We start from the raw sequence: 16702 nt of genomic DNA, 5'->3' as shown, positions 1-16702 counted from the left end.
TCAAATAGAACGGCTAAGAAAGTAAAGCATTTACAAAGGAAGGTGTTAAAATCTAAATTCTACTGCTAAAGTAGCTACTGTCAGCTGCTCACAAATAGCCTGGTAAAACATCTAAAGTGCTGTTGTATCAAGAATGTTGAAATTATTTTCAAAGGCATGACCGTTAGAAAAAATGGCATTAATGGAGAAGGAAAAGCAAGAGCAAGATAATCTATTTATAGAGGTTTCAGGCTATTTGCCTATATACACAGTGAATTTTTTTTTTCCTTTGTGATAATAAAAAAAAGTCAAAACAGGCAATTTTCTAGACAAGTAAATGAATAGGCATAATGGTTTATGACATTTCAAAAATATAAATGAACGCCCAGAATGTCCCATTTCCTAATAGTATGATCTTAACACACATGCATTCTGTGAACAGAGACTAAACAAAAATAACATCAGAAATACACAAACAGAACTAATGTTTAAATCCTGCCCACAACTCACCATTCATGCCCAGGATCTATGTGTGGATTGCATACCTGCATGCCTTTTGCAAGAACAGATTGCAGATGAAAGAAGTAGACTCTCTCTGAGAAGATAATTTCCACACATAATGCACCTTATCGTTTTCTATCTCTCTGCTACTCCTTCATGTTCACTTTATTGATTCTTTTAAAACAAATTTATCTGCTTTCATTTAACCATGCATCCAGTCCTGTTGATATTTCCTACCACTCAGCTCTTCATAGCTTCCTGAGTTCTGTTCAACTTTCTCTATTTTTATAAATGAAATAACCAAAGCCCCAACTAAGCCTCTGAACTAAGCCAACTAAACTTCCCCAGGTAGATGGAGATTATGATAATTAGTCTTATATGTAATTATGAGTCACATAAAGGAGGGAGGATGCATTTCTATACCTTTTTATCCTACCTAGTGCTCATGGCTTAGTCATGTTCAGAGATTTGGTACATTTGATAACAGTATTCAGAGTCTGCACGTTGGAAGCGTACCCTTGGAGTGGGGAGGAGGTCAGTGGGCGAAGGTGATTTTTCTACATGTTGTCTTCACTGGCAATCTGTTGCGAAGCAGAACTGACCAAGGCAAATGTCAGGCTTTATGTCATTTCATCACTGCAATGGCGAATGAATGTGTTTCTGAAGGAGCCTTGGAGAGGCACTTTAACCTCTGGGTAAGAAGCAGCTTGAGCAAGTGTGGGGAGGCCTTCTTGGACTATGTGTCACCCAGCTATCGAGACCTCACAGAAACATTAATTCAGGCTAACTATGAATAAAACCCCATAGAAGAGCCTGGGTTGATACTCTTCCCATGGGTTCACGACTCACAACTTAAGCCCCAGGGAAGGAGAGAGAGCCATTCTGGCTCTTCTTCACCATGCATGTCTGGACTTATATTCTGAGAGGTTGCAAATACTACTGAGATTTTTTATTTTTTTTTTTAGCACAACATGGTCCTAGACCCCTTTTCCAACTCCATCCAATCCTTATACTTTACACCCTGCACTTTTTTCAAATTAGACTTCTGTTCTCCACACGAGCTGTGTGTTTTCACATTCCCAGGCTTTGCTTAAGCTCCTCTCTGTCCTGCCCATGTTGCTCCCTATCTAATTTCTACTCTTTCTTCAAAGCTTCCTGAAGCCTTTCTCAATCCTCCATTCAGAAATGATCCCCTCCTTTTATGTCACAATAGCAGTTTGTTTTCTCTTATGACATTTTTACAACTTGATTTATATGATCACAACTTGTGTTTATTCTTGATCTATTCAATAACACTATTAGCAAATTGAGGGTAGGATCGATATTTACATCACCTTTGTATATTCCTGAGTACCAATGCTTTATTTGTTCATTGTTTCCACACACACACACACAGGTAGGTATACACACACACTTCCTTCCCCCCCACCCTTCACAGATAGTTTGTACATGGTCTTGTGATATAAACCTCTACTCAGAAATTTCATTAATGTCTGATGGATCATTTCTACCCTCTCTCCTCCCTCCACCATATTCTAAGAAGATTTAATAGCTAAATAACCTCAAAGGGCACCAGTCAAATTCTCCTCTGGCATAGTTCAACACTATGAGATAAAAATAATCTGACTTCCAACAATAAAGTGGGGAATCTAGGGGCACCCGGGTGGCTGTCAGGTAAGCATCCACTTCAGCCCAGGTCATGATCTCACTGCTTGTGAGTTTGAGCACCACGTCCGGCTCTGTGCTGACAGCTCAGAGTCTGGAGCCTGCTTCAGATTCTGTGTCTCCCTCTTTCTTTTCCGCTCCTCCACTCACGCTCTGTCTCTCAAAATTGAATAAACATTTAAAAAAATTTAAAAAATAAGAGAATCTAATTGTCAAGACTACCAGGAGTGTGTGTGTGTGTGTGTGTGTGTGTGTGTGTGTGTGTGTGTGTTTATGTCATTGCGCACTTGACTGTCCTGATGTCACATTGAACAATTCAGGTTTTTTGGTGAAGAGGCTATTTGACACGGGTAGTATCCTTTCAAATTTCTTCTGTGACTCTGTGTGTGTGTGGGGGGGGGGGGGGGGAGGGCGCGGTATTTCTTGATTCCCTGGAGAAATCCAGAACTGGTGAAATTAAAGGACTCATTTGCCATTCACGCCTATGAATGTGCGTTTCCACCCTTTCCTGCAAGGAGCTGACTGTGACCTTACTTAAGCACAGTTGGTGCCTCCCAGAATGAGGAAAGGGTGTGAAGCGGGAGCTCTGACAAAAGAACTTCCTAAATATATTGTCCTAAATGTACTCCTGTAGAGTCAAATAGAAGGAAGAGGTTCTCAAACTGCGAGGTGCTGAGAGCCCATTGGTTACAGCCCAGCCATGGTGTCTGTTGACAGCTGCCTTTGCCTCCACTAGTCTCAAAAACCCATCCCACATGCCAAGTACATGAATCTTCCGTGTAAGAAGATTGTGTTCTGCCCGGGGGGGGGGGGGGGGGCGGGACACAAATCGCAGACAATATCTCCCCTACCCATGTTAGCTTGTTTCTATGTCTACCCCCTCGGCCCCTCCTGAAGCAAGGAAACCACCAAATCAGCACCAAATCCGTTTGGGTGTGTTTCGGGGGAAGGGGAGGGGGTGGGCTGGATTCTGAGCTCTGCAATTATTTCTATCCCCTCCGACTTGCTACTTCTGTGTCCTCACTGATAAGGAAATGACCAGTGGTCTCACTGGCTATGAGGTGAGGCCCTGGAGTACCCTAAGGAACCAGAAGGAACGTGCACATGAAAGGATCCATGGCCAATTCCAGCGGGCACTGTGACCTAGGCTGACCGACGAGGGCCCTGGGGCCAGAGAGTCTGACTCTGGCTCGCTCTTGCCGCAGGCTTGACATCACACTGACAAACCTTTCTTACCCTTCCAGGAGAGTAATGATATGCCCCAACCTTCAGCGGAGGAGAGTTAGTTCTGGGCGCCTGCCACGGCCCCATCATTCCAAATTACACGCGCGCACACGCAGGTGTGTGTATGCGTGGTGGGAGGGCTGGGGACGGATCCCCGCGCAACTCATCTTTGTACATTTCCAGGACCTCCCTCGTCGCACACCTCGCGGGGACCTGGCCGGTGCTGTGCGTTGGGGACCGAGGGCAGAGCCCGCTGAGAGTGGCTAGGGGAGACTTCGGACTTGTCCAAGGACGCGGCAGACGCTGACAGCCGAGTTTAACGGAGCCCCTCCAACATCTCAGCTCCCCACCCCGCTAAATCTCTCTCCCTTAAGTACCTGCTCTTAACGGCAGTGGGTCGACGTGGATGAGAAACACCGTTCACATCTTTCCGCCTACCCTCTAGAGCCGGAGGAGACAAGCAGTGTAGGCACTTAGAGGACACCGCTCCCCTTGTGCCGCGGCAGAGTGGAAAGCGTGGGAAGGGGGCAGCCTGCTGAAGGGTTGAGCGAGAGGGAAGGCCTGGGAGAGACAGAATCTTCCCCCTCCCACGCCCTTGGAGGAATGAGAGCAGCAGAAAATACCACCCGCCCCCAGGTCCCCCGCTCCCGCTAAGTCCGGGCGCGCTTAGAGCGCGGGGCCGGGTGGCCGCCTGCAGCCTCAGCATCAGCTCAAGCTGCCCACTTCCGCGAACCGGCCGGCGGCGGTGCAGGAACTCGAGACTGCCCTCCCTCCTCGGCCCGGGGGCGTCCGTCAACGTGCGGATCACCGCGAGGCTGAGCGTGCGGCCGCCACTCGCAGACGTGCTCGTGCCAGCCTGACCGCGGCGGCCACTCTAGCTGGAGGCACCGGGAACCGAACCCGCGCCTCCGAGCTCGACTGCGGACGAATCCTGGGGCCGCGCGTCTCGGGAGAAGCGGCCGCCGTGCGACGCGGAGGGATACACCTCGGCCGCGCCTCCCCTCCCCGCGCCCCCGCCCCCGCCTCCCTCCCCGCCCGGCTCTGCTGCCGCCGCGGCGGCCGCTGCTGCTGCTGCTACTGCTGCTGCCGCCGCTGCTGCCGCCGCCGCCGCCGCCGCCGCCGCCGCCGCTGCCTGGATATAGTGCGGCAAGGAGCGGAGCTTGCAGTCACTTTGCGAGGAGGAGCGCGCGGGCTGCGGGCGGCTGGGGCACCCCGGGAGCGGCGGCGGCTCTAGCTGAGGCGGCCGTGGCAGCGGAAGGTTCTCTCTCCAGGGCTGGACTTAATAACTTTGGAACTGTCCTCCAGTGTCACGTCCTGAACATGAGCCTCCTCCTCTCCTTCTACCTGCTCGGGTTGCTTGTCAGTAGCGGGCAAGGTAGGAGTGTGGTGCTTTATTGCATTTACTTTCCCTCCCCCTTCCGCCCAACCAAGAGAGGCAGAGGGAGGCACAAGAAGAATTAAATGAAAGAACTAAAGTTATAGTTATTGTTGTTGTTGTTATTGTTTTCACTGTTTATTTTAGCTGCCGGTGAAAATTAGGTCTGTTCTGTGGAGACCCTTAAATAAGAGAAAATACAGAATTGGAGATTGGCATCGGTGAGCAGGAGAGCGAGGCAAACTGCTTCTTTTTCCGGGTTCTTGGCTTTCTCCGATTTTCATTATCAAAAATTGGATGAGTGTGTTGGTGTGTATTAACAGTTAAATATCTGAGGTTGCGGAAGGGAAGGGAACGATGATGTTTTACAGAAGCAGCAGAAACTATCAGCATTAAACTCGTTTTTGAATTATCTCTCGTGTGCAAGAAATTCAATTCTTAGACACTCTTTCTCCCCCCCCCCTTTCCCAAGACCCCAATTCCTGACTATGAAGTGAACGGTGATGGTTTATTTCTATTGAAACTAAGAGAGGGGCCATGGATGTTGTGTGTAAGAAGGCAAATGGATAAAACTAGGCATGTGTTGCAGTCATTCATTCTCAGCTCCCCCCACCCTTGTTAATACATCAAGGTTGAAAATTTTTATAGCGTCAGATTGTAATTACACCTGTAAGGGATGTTTTAGCTTGTGGAGAACTGGTGAGATTTTTATCTCTTGAGGAAAAAAAAAAAAAAGAATAGCTTACTAGAATAACCTGAGAGAATTTGTGGAAGCTGTCTCTGTTTATCTGTAGAGAGCTAGATCTGAATTTATCTTGCTTCGTTTGGATAGTTCACTTTCACATAAAATATATTTATAATAAATGGAAGCATTTTCAACTGTCCAGACAAGTTTGGACATTTAATTGAGAACACAAAATGCTAAAACATGCATTGGTGGAAATCTTTAAAGAAAAAGAAAATAGATGTAATTTTGTGATGTGTAATATTTGCATAGAATGTTATATCATTAGTGTGGCATGAAAATTGTTTTTTGAGAAAACATAAATTACAAGACAAGTTAAAATATCTCCACTGTATTCAATTCTAAGCATTTTTTTTAGCCTCCTCTGTGTTGCTCATTTGGTCCAGCAGGGGGTGGTAGAACTCCATTTTAAACCCAGAAATGGTTGTTTTCTGTTCTTCCACACTCCCTGGGTCTTTCTATCATTCTTCAGCAGGGCTTGACATTTTGGATATGAAGCCCTCCTTTCTCTGCCCTCACCTCCCTAAAGCTATATAGTGTTAGTGGCTGATGAAACAGGACTGGATGCAGATTTTAGGTTCAGAAATCAGAATTCAAACACTGAATATTGCTATAGTTTATTATAGAGTGTCTTGGTAAGATGCAGCTCATTTTCCCTTAATAACAGAGAGTATGCAAAATTTCAGTCATAGCAAAATTGCAGATATGTCCATCTGAAGCTAACACCAGGCCAGTCAGTTAATTTAATCACTATGGTAACAAAGATCAACATATACTTTATGCCCTGCAGATAATGCTGCTTAAATTTTTGTAGAGCTGCTGGTTATGTTTAACTGTTCATTTATAATACAAACAGGTATTAGTGAATCCTCAGAAGCTGTCCCTGAAAATTGCAGTTAAAATACCACTGCAATTAACCGAGTGTAGCTAGTGTGGAGTAAGATGGGGGCATAATAGAAAGCAAGTTTATGCAGACTTATGATTACGTTGTGACTGGTTTGGAGGAGAAATATGTCTCAGTTGTGGAGTCTGAATTTACATTTATAGACACTAAGTGTGTTGGAATTTGGGGGACAAAAAGGAAATCTAGGAATGTTTAAGTATTACACACAGACACATTTAATTTGGGTCTAGGTTGCACCCTCTGAAATTGTGATTCTCCTGGCTTATAATTCCGAATGCAGGGTGATTGTGAAGAGGGACTCTAAGACTAAAGCATGCCTGAAAGGGAGCCTATATTCACTGTAATGAAACAGGGAAGGAGGAGAGAGCATCGTTCTAAAGATCTCTGTATCTAGAGCAATTTAAAAATGCATGGCACTCATAGAGGAATAGATGCTTATCAGAGAGACCTAGCTTTTGTGAAACCGAGCATGTAGTACTTCTGTGCCATGTGTCCTAATGAAGTCAGAGATGCTTGGAAACAGCAGTCCTGAGCCCAGAGTCCAGTTTTTTATGCTAGTGTTTTGTTCTCCAATTAAGGATGCAGAAGCAAGTATCAGCCACACCACTGGAGCAATCTTTGAAAAAGAAATGGATCCAGTGTAACTCATAATTTTGTTTATTCTATTATAAATGGGGCCATGGCACAGCCTCCTGTTAGTGATCCCTGGGCTTGCCTTAGAAATACTAAAACCCCAGCTTGCTGATTTATGTTTCCAACAATATACTTGCAGGGGATTTTATGAAGCATGATTGAAGCTATTGCTTTGGAAAGTGGTGTGCAGTTAGGCTGGGGAAAGGCAACGATGATGTATTCCCTTTTAAGTAGTCAAAACGTTTTGAACTGCAGCAGTTGAATAGGAGAAAATGACAGAAGTGAAAAACTGAGCAACTTAAGTGGATGCCAATACCATAATTAGCTAACAAGGTCTAATAGTTCTAACTTTAAACACAACATTATTGTTCTACTGTAGTGAAAGCCTTTTTTATTATAGCAGAAATGCTCCTTTAAAAGCCTCTCATTTCCACTGCAAGATTAATATCTAATGAAGTAAGGTTGGGATTTAATTGTCAAGTCTGAATTTAATTGTCAACAGAGAGGAGATTCTATAACTCTTCACTTCTGCAATTATTTTTTCTTTGTATTCAAAACTTGGTCACTGTCTCTGTCCTCATAAATCTCAAGTGATAACTTGAGTCTGTGATTCATGGTGCATTTGCTGTTTGGATGTATCTATATTCAGATTCCCAAATGGTAATATGTATGGGCTGCTTTCCTGAAGCTTTTTTTTTTACTTTCTAAAATCGTTGTCTTCTCCTTAAAAATTACTCAAGTATGATTAATAAGCATCTATTACTGGACGTTCATATTTATGAAATAGAAGCATTTTTGTATGAAAATGTAAGGTGAGAACAGAGCTTTTCATCTCTTTTGCAACCCAGTTCAGCCCTACGCAGAACCCTTACCTAAGCCAAAATCACGTGGCGATGGAAGTGAATTGCCTAGTTAATGAGTTGAACTTACAGGCATCTGCTTACATTTTCTCTTTCTGGTGACGTTCTGGTAGGTCATCCTTGGCTAGGGAAGTGTACCTTCTAAAAATAAAGCGCAGCTGTGTGGGTCACTACTGGTTTCAGGTCTACAGGAAGGTCCCCTCCACACACCTGTCTTCTCTGTAGGCTGTGACAGACAGCCTCTCTCACGTCCTTTTGAATCTACCCCCCTCTAATTCTTTGATGGCAGCCTCTCTTGCAACATTGTTGTTGAATCAACTCCGTATTCATTTGCACTTAGAGAAGGTAGGCTGTGTAAACTAGTATCGTTATTTGTCAATGAACAACCCGGAAGGTTTCCTTTCCTGCTTTATGCCAAAGAAGTTAAGCATAGCATCTGGTCACTTTAGTTTCTAGTGCTGAATTGGAGACCGAAGAGCAAGAAGGGAAGGTGGTGGGTCCTGGGTGTCTAGTGAGTCTTGTCATTGACACGAGGGGCTAATGTTCCCCCGGAGGTAATATCCGACGAGAGAAGCGATTAATGGAAGAAAACAACCTCATTCAGTACAAGAAGAAAGTCAAACCTCATATAATTTAGTAAGTAAAATGGCTTTCTTTCAAACCTAGAACTAGTTTGTAATGGGACTGAGAAATGAGCTATAGAGATGGAGTCTGGTAACCGAGCTGAACACAGTGTAATTTGTTTTCGTCTATTTCCTTGTGAGGGAACAATGTGAATGGAAATGAGGGTGTCAATCAGAAGACCCTGGAACTAGTCCTCTGCTCTCTCTGGCTTTTGACATTTGGGAAATGATTTTAATTTATCTGTTTTCAGGGTCACCTCTCATAGCAGTGAACTTTTGAAAGCATGAAGAAAGTGCTTGATAAGTAGTAGAGCAACTTTGAATTGCTTTTGTTTTTTCTGTGGGTTTTTTTTTTTTTTTGGTCTAAAATAAAATTATTCCCCTGGCTGTTGGTTTATGCAAAATTAGTTTAATAATTTTAATATTCTTGTAAAGGGGGTATCATTGTTTTTCAAGGTTTACTGACCTAGATTCAGAATTTCTTGTGTCCTTTACACTATCCCAATTATATTGAAGGCCTATTTAAAAGATTATAAATTAGTTTTAATTTTCCAAATTATGTGATACAAGAACACTTTTGAGATGCACCCGGTGCTTTTATGCTTTTATTAAATGTAATATTCCTGAACTTCATAAAGCCAAGGTATCTTTAATTGTTCAGCAAATGTAAGTGCTTCTATATGGCACTATTTAAAATATTTTAATAACTTTTAACTATTTACAGTTTTTATAGTTATAATAGTGCTGATTCCACATGGCTATTGACATACTTCCTGGTGTCACATACTCACTTATTCCACTCATAATTCATCAAACATTCATTATAAGACGTTTTAGAAAGTTATGATGTCATGAAACAGACTTGTCTGAATTTAAATAGCGAGGAGGTATGATAGGGAATTTTTAGAGTATTTATAAGCATAGCAATCAACAGATGACAGTTTTAAGAATTTCAGGTCAGTGGTCCAAATTTTTTTGGCTCTATTTTGTTATTAAAACTAGCAGGGAAGGGGAAAAAAACATTGGATTTGAAATCAGGAGACTTAGATCACTAAGTCTCTTGACTTTGAAGAAGCAAACTCTCAGAGTCATCATTTGTTTACTTGAAAATCTGACATAAATATATCTGATAGTTGCTGTACTGCCACAATTGTACTGAACAATTGTGATAATAGATACATAGTAGGCTAGTAGGCCTCCTATAAAATGTCAACCCTACTGTGTGAATGTGTATTATGAATGCAGATAAATCTGCCTGTGGTTTAAAAGCATTCCACTTCCTTGATTTTTTTTAAGTCATCAAAAACTGCTCTGTGATTAGAAAGAGGGGCAGAGATAATCTGATTTATTGACGAAGATGGCTCATTCATTTACTCATTCATCAAACATTTATTAAATGTCTGTGATGCCTCAGACACCTTATTCAGCAGCGTTCCTAGGAATGGTTGTATAGGTTGTGTGGTGAACAACTCCAGGGGGCGCCACTCGTAGCTGTGGTAATAGAATACATATTTATTTCCACAGTTTTCCAGCAGATGGCAGTAAAGGGTCTTGAGGAATGGGTTTCTTATTGTATCATGAATCCTTTTTATGGACCAACACCAGGTTGACACTAGTCTCAGAGAGGCTTAGGATGGGGACACAATTTGGATAAGTAATTTACCAAAGGTGAAACAGAAAAATACAAGGGTTACTAACTAGAACTCTGGTTTCTAAACTCTTAATTCAGTTCTCTGAACACCAAAGTTTTGCATCAGTTTAAAAAAATTAATCCAACATGTCTTCAGCTCAAAGTGATGATAATATTTGAATTTTGTGGCATTTTGTCGGTTAATCGAGGAACAAATACTTGTGCAGGGCTTACAATGAGTATAATGCCAGCATCTCCTAATAGCATAGTCCACTAGTTCAAAATACATTCAACCTTCTTACAACAAATGATCATCAGGAATCCAAGGGACTATTAACTTTATTTTATGGATGAAGAAATTGAGGTACAGAGGAATTACCTGATTTGCCTATTATCAATTATAGTTAGTAGTTATCTGGAATTAGGAATTTCTAGTTGAATTCCTATTTTTAGTGTATTTATCGTATTTGTTTGAAAATTTGCATGTGTGTGGAAGGGGTAGTGCATAGATTTCAACTTTGATAATTGACAGGACAAACAGTATAAAACCAAATGAGCATACCAGAGGTCAATAAACTTCAACAAAATGTTGCAAAATGACAAAGGATATATAATTAATTAAGAATCAAATGGTCTAAATAAGCCGCTAGGAGTTCAGCCCTTGGAAAGAGCTAAAATTTTTTGAGTGTTTGCTAACTGCCAGTCTCTATTGTAAGCACTTTACGCGTACTAAGTAGCTTAATATGTAGAACAGCCCTCTAATTTTTATCATATTAATATTCCCCTTTTACACTTGAGGGCTGTGAGGCATAGAAAATTTAAATAACTGTCTAAGGCTGCCCAGCCAGGAAACAAAGATGTGAACCTAGGACATGTGCAAAGACTTGCCTTTTAACCAGGATACCACCTTGCCGTTTACTAATGCAGAAAGAGATTCAACGTGGTAGATGGAGAAGATAATACAAGGTGTTAAAACAGGTGAACAAGTTGTAAGTAAGGATGCCCTAAGTGTTCAGAGGACAGAAGTAATCCAATTTAATTAACTTAAGGGTTTGGAAAGGTGAGTTGTTGGACTCAGTTGTGGAAATATTGGTGGGACTATGAGGCAGGAAGGCCTGGAGACCAAGCTGAGCTTGACTCTTTGGTGTAGATCTTTAGGAGCCATTGTTTGGGCAGAAAAAGAACATGATTGGGGCGCCTTGGGTGGCTTAGTCAGTTAAGCGTCCACGTTAATAAAACGTTAATAAAAATTAAGAACATGATTAAAGTTTTAAGTCTCCTGGCTGTGTATGGGGTAAACAGAGGGAAATGAAAAAGGAGTGAGGGGGCATGTCACATATTTCTCTGGAAGAATTAATGGATCTTAATAACGCATTTGATTTGGCAAATTGGGAGGAAGATGGTGCCTGATGTTTTAAGCCTATCTTAGTAGAAATAGGGAAATAAATAAAACCACTTATTTTAGGCAAGAGGCGTTTTTGTTTTTACTTTTGTTTTTGTTTTGCTTGTTTGTAATTTTCTACATTGATATATATGAGTCTGAGGTGTCCATGGAACATCTAGATAGAAATGTGATCTTTGTCGATTTCAGAATTTTTCTCTGCTTTTATTTAACTTGGTTCCCTCTTTCTTCCATCACTGTTTGCACTCCAATATTATTTGTTTTGTGTGTGTGTGGAATTTTGGGTAAAATCTCGGAAGCATGTAGGTCAAATTTGCTTTCATTGTATATTCTTCATTTATTTTCACTGCTTATCCAGAGCTTTTTTTTCCCTTTTTCTTTTTATTCTGGGGAAGCAGAACAAAACAAAACGTGAAGACATAAGAAAATAAAAAAGAACCAAAAATAACTAAACTAAAACAAAAATTAAAAAAAGTTTGATATTAAATATATGGAATTGAACGTTTTTCTGTTAGTGCCCAAGGGGATTGATATTTTTGAGTGTCTTTTGCCTGCCAGGGAGCTGTGCTGGGTGTTTTCACCCCTTGTCTCATTTAATTCTGGTAACATTACCCTTGATAGATGATGTTTTGAGATTGAGAGTGCCGGATTTGCCTTGAGCTATGAAGTATGTTCTGTTGCTGACATCCAAAGTTGTAGCCAAAGAGCATCATATGCATTCAAGGAGTAATTCAGTTTGTTTCTTTGTGTGTTTCTTTGATACACGATTGTTTAATAGGGAAATGATGCAGGAATTGTGTTGGTCCACATATGACTTCTTCAGCTCATTAACTTCTTAAGTGATCAAGAGCAAGCTTTCTCATTACTAAAGAGAAAGCCTTAACAATTTGCGAGCAAGGTGTTTGTAAAAAATATGAAAAATCAACTCACATGCTTTCCTTTACTGCAAGTATTTGTTCATTTAGCAGTTTAAGAGCCATCTTGATTTTCAATATACTATGTATCTGGAAATGTTGAGAGTGTAGATAAAAAAACTGGAAAGTCATTTTCTCCTGTGTTAAAATGATGTATTTGTTTTTATGTATTTTTTAAAAGGCTGCACCCTGGATCAGTTTTCGTTTTAAAGTGAAAGCCCTTCAGGCTTTGCATCTTGAAAGAAGATGCAAATGCGAGGTACAAACATCACCAGAGATTTAACTGCGCTAGTATTTTAATTAAGATTGTTATGGTTGTCATTAGTGCTTGGTTATACATTTCTGTAGGTTTGGAATGTTCTGACCTCTCATCCTGTCTTTTCCCATATGCCATGATATTTTTTACTGTATAACTTTGCAGTCACCAGCGTTTTTCAGGGATGCAAATATGATGCTAGCATAGAAATGCATGCCAGTACTTGTAAAATAAACCAATGTCATAAAGCTAAAACTTACAGTAGAGCACATCCTAATTTAAGAAAATAAGCACACTTATACTTTGTTCTAAGTATTAATGAGGATTTGTAGATAGTTTTTCTAATACTGTAACTTGTGCATTCCCAACCAGCTTTCTAGTAACTACAGTACTTACTGTTCTTTCTGATTATTTTTAAATTGACTTCCCTACTTAATTTCTCCCTGGTTATTATCTACTCGTGACAAATATTGAATATACTGCCTGAGCAGAGCATTGCATCTATATATTGTAGCAATAGCTTTGTTTCATTGACACAAGAAATGTTAAACAGAGATTATGTGAACATTAAAATATAACATGAAGTCGGGGCGCCTGGGTGGCTCAGTCGGTTGAGCATATGACTTTGGCTCAGGTCATGATCTCACAGTTTGGGGGTTAGAGCCCTGCATCAGGCTCTGTGCTGACAGCTTGCTCAGAGCCTGCAGCCTGCTTCAGATTCTGTGTCTTTCTCTCTCTCTACCCCTCCCCCGCTCATGCTCTGTCTCTGTTTCTCAAAAATAAATAAATGTTAAAAAAAATAACATGACGTGTATACCATAATCTTTGTCAAAGTACTGACCAATGATATTTACGTGTATTTTTAAAAATTTTCTTTTTTTATTTACTTAGGTGAATCGCTTACAATTTTCTAATGCCAACTGAAATTAAGTACATTTTCAATCTTATTCACTACTTTTTCATACCCTTTATCGCAAAATCCCTGGCTTCACCCTACCTCCTGTGCAGATTTTATGCTAATACCTTAGGTTAAACTTTTGAATTATCAAAGAGTTGTTGTTAACATTGTTTAGCATGTGTATATTATATACTGAGACAAAAACTTTGATGGTCAGCTTAAAATTTACCTACTTGAAGTCCCATAATTACCCCGAAAGGTAGATTTAGAAAAGAGGAAAAGGAACCTTTAAGAGGTGAAATTACTTGTCCAAGAAGAAAGACTTAAAAAGTGGTCAGCCCAGGACTTGATAGAAATATTTTATTCCACATGTAGCATTTTTCCTGTTGTAATGTCTCTGCTTTCACCGAAATATATTTTTCTCCTATTTATGGAGTAATTCTCAAAACGAACTTTGTGGTACAGTACGTACTTTATGTGTGTGTGCTCTTCTTCAAAGTTACTTTTGGACTGTGTTCACAGGACACATGCTGTTCATTTTGGAGGATTCCCTTTCGCTTGTATTGTTTGAGAGTTCCTGACTTAGCACTGTTGAGACTTTTACCTTTTATTCATTTTCAGGATCCTGTTTTCTTAGCTTCATGATTGTTACTATGTGCACCAAACGCTTTTGCACCACTCCTGGAATTCCCAGACTTGGGCCCTGTGTCTACACAGCCCATATATTTTACACTTTTCTTAACCATGCCTAGACTATTCCTTTTTTTTTCTCAAGACTTAGCTCAGCCATTTCATCACTGAAAACATTTTTCTTTCTCTCAACAAATACACACTAATCACCAGTCAATGTGCAAGACACGGATGCTCCAATCATACTTGTTGGTAATATACCAGAATTCTGCCTGTCAGACTTCACTGCAATTCTTGCGACTTTCTGTGTGAACTCCCCGAGAGCAAGAATGCATTTCCATGCTGCCTTCCATACAACGTACTTGGTTAGAGAGTTCACTGTAAATTCATACATTTATTCCTGGAACATAGTAGATGTTTAGTAAATATGTGCTAAATGAATATTTAAATATTACCCAGCAGGAGTAAAACAAACTACCTGTTTAAAAATATATTTAGTTTTGACTGTTGGAAATGTATTAGTTGCTGGTCTGGGTATTTGTTTTAAAAATTTTGTTTACATCACCACTGCATGTGGTAGGCCTTCAATAAATATATGAGTAGCTATAAAGTAATCAAGTCACAGTGATTATTTAATTCAGAAGGAAAGGAAAGATGATCTGCCTTTATTTCCTACATTGAAAATAAATCAGTCTGGGACTAAAGGAAACTTTTAAATCTTGCTATAAGATTTGTTCTCTTGAAGCCTTATCTGAGGCTTAGGAGACCATTCTGTGGTTAAGGTTTCAAGTTTTCCATGCATAGAAATAAATGAGGGAGACATAATATGTTGATAATGGTATAATTAAACAGATTAGATACTGTCAATAGTAAATGTCTGATTTGTCGATAAAGCAAGTATTTAAAGTCCTCAAAAATCAAAGATAATCTGCTGGGGTTAATTAAAAGTTGACTATTCAATCAATGATTATTGGAAATCGATCCTAAACTGTATGTACAGGAAGACAAGCAAGATAAGAGTATTTTATCTTATTTTTCTCATAGGCACTTGGGTTTTGTTTTCTTTTTTAAAAAATGAAATTCAGTTTAACCTAAACAAATTCTCTCTTGTCTGGTAGCCATGTTTTGTCATGAGTTTATGATGTTTTTTTTCTGTCTGACTTCAGTGGTAAGACAGTTAATTGGACAGAATACATTTTCAGACACTCCAGAATGTCTTTATCACCTATTTATTTTTTCTGCCTTCCATTTATCCACTAATATTACCAGTATTGTATATGCCCCTTTTAACTTGAAACACGGCTTGCAGTTAGAGAGATTACTACTGCTTCTGATTCATCCATTTTTACTTTCATTTCTCCCCTCAAATTTGACATAATTTATAATCACTTTAATTGGTTATCTCTGTAAGTCATTTTAGTTCAGAGGCCTCTCATAAACCCTATGCTAATGCATTTTACCTCTGTGGGGATTATGTGCAGTCTGCAATTTAGGAACAAAACTCAGCACAGATTATTAAATGATAGATATTATGTCGTTCTCTGTGCTTTACTGAAAACTTTCACCGTTATATCCAAAGTGGCTATGAAGTATTCAACTTTACTATTCTCGTGATATTTAAATAACACTTAGTACAGAGTTGTGAGCGATTATGAAGTACCCTAAATTGCTAATGTATTTTCTCTTTCAGGGTCCTGTTTAATTTCTATTGTATGAAACATTTTATTAGAAATACCCTCCCTCCTACACTGTGCATGAATACAGATTATTTGGTGAACGATGACTTCTGTAAGCAGAATGTATCTCCTTCCTGCTAGAATCAAGGATTAAAACTACTGACTCTGGTGGGGGTGGGGAAGGGAACTTATCTGTTAGTGAACTTTCGCGGTCTCTTCCTGTGTGGCTGCTTCTCAGAAGGCACATGATTTTAAAGTCTCCATATCTCAGGTGATGTACCTGCACATGGATGTGTGATGGGCAGAGGGAGATTGTCATAAGAAGTGTAAATTGTCTTTTACAATTTGTGACTCCAGAACACATTCTGACTACTTGAGCAGAAAAGCACACAGGGAGCTGAGAATGAGAAGCGAAAGTAAATACTATTAGTAAAGATCAATTGCTGCTTTGTTTCAAGGATAATTCATCAGCTAAAAGGTAATGAGGAAGTGGGTGGTAGGGTCAGACTTTGAAGATCTGGGATAAAGTCTGACAGTTACATGCATACAAGGAGAGAAGGAGATGCCCGACAAAACAGAGAGTGGTTACAGACAACCTTGTGTCCCCAGTGAACAGTGTCTGTTTTTAAATATTTAATGAGTTAATTGGATGAAGGAAGTGTCAGAGATAAACAAAGCCAGACACTAGTGGTTAAGGATAGATTTTAATCAGAATGAAGTATATGACTATATTCAGTAGGGTAAGGGGCCCAAGTGGGAACTGAACTCATCTTTGATTTGTGTAGAG

At 40.2% G+C, this 16702-nt stretch overlaps 1 protein-coding gene across 3 annotated transcripts in view; it reads left to right on the top strand.

The window, feature by feature from the left end:
- Positions 1-4579: 4579 nt before the first annotated feature.
- Positions 4580-16702, top strand: part of NCAM2 (neural cell adhesion molecule 2) — a 518606-nt gene continuing 506483 nt past the window's right edge. For all 3 annotated transcript variants that reach the window (XM_053903178.1, XM_019467773.2, XM_053903179.1), the window contains exon 1: positions 4580-4744. In XM_053903178.1, coding sequence (XP_053759153.1) covers positions 4690-4744 — 55 coding nt within the window. In that variant the 5' untranslated portion in view covers positions 4580-4689. The remainder of the gene's footprint in view (positions 4745-16702) is intronic.

This window comes from Panthera pardus, unplaced genomic scaffold (genome assembly GCF_024362965.1).
Source record: "Panthera pardus isolate Hobbes unplaced genomic scaffold, ASM2436296v1 HiC_scaffold_16, whole genome shotgun sequence".
NCBI lineage: Eukaryota > Metazoa > Chordata > Mammalia > Carnivora > Felidae > Panthera > Panthera pardus.
The sequence above is the reverse complement of the archived record's forward strand: the minus strand, read 5'-3'. Positions and strand labels throughout refer to the sequence as shown.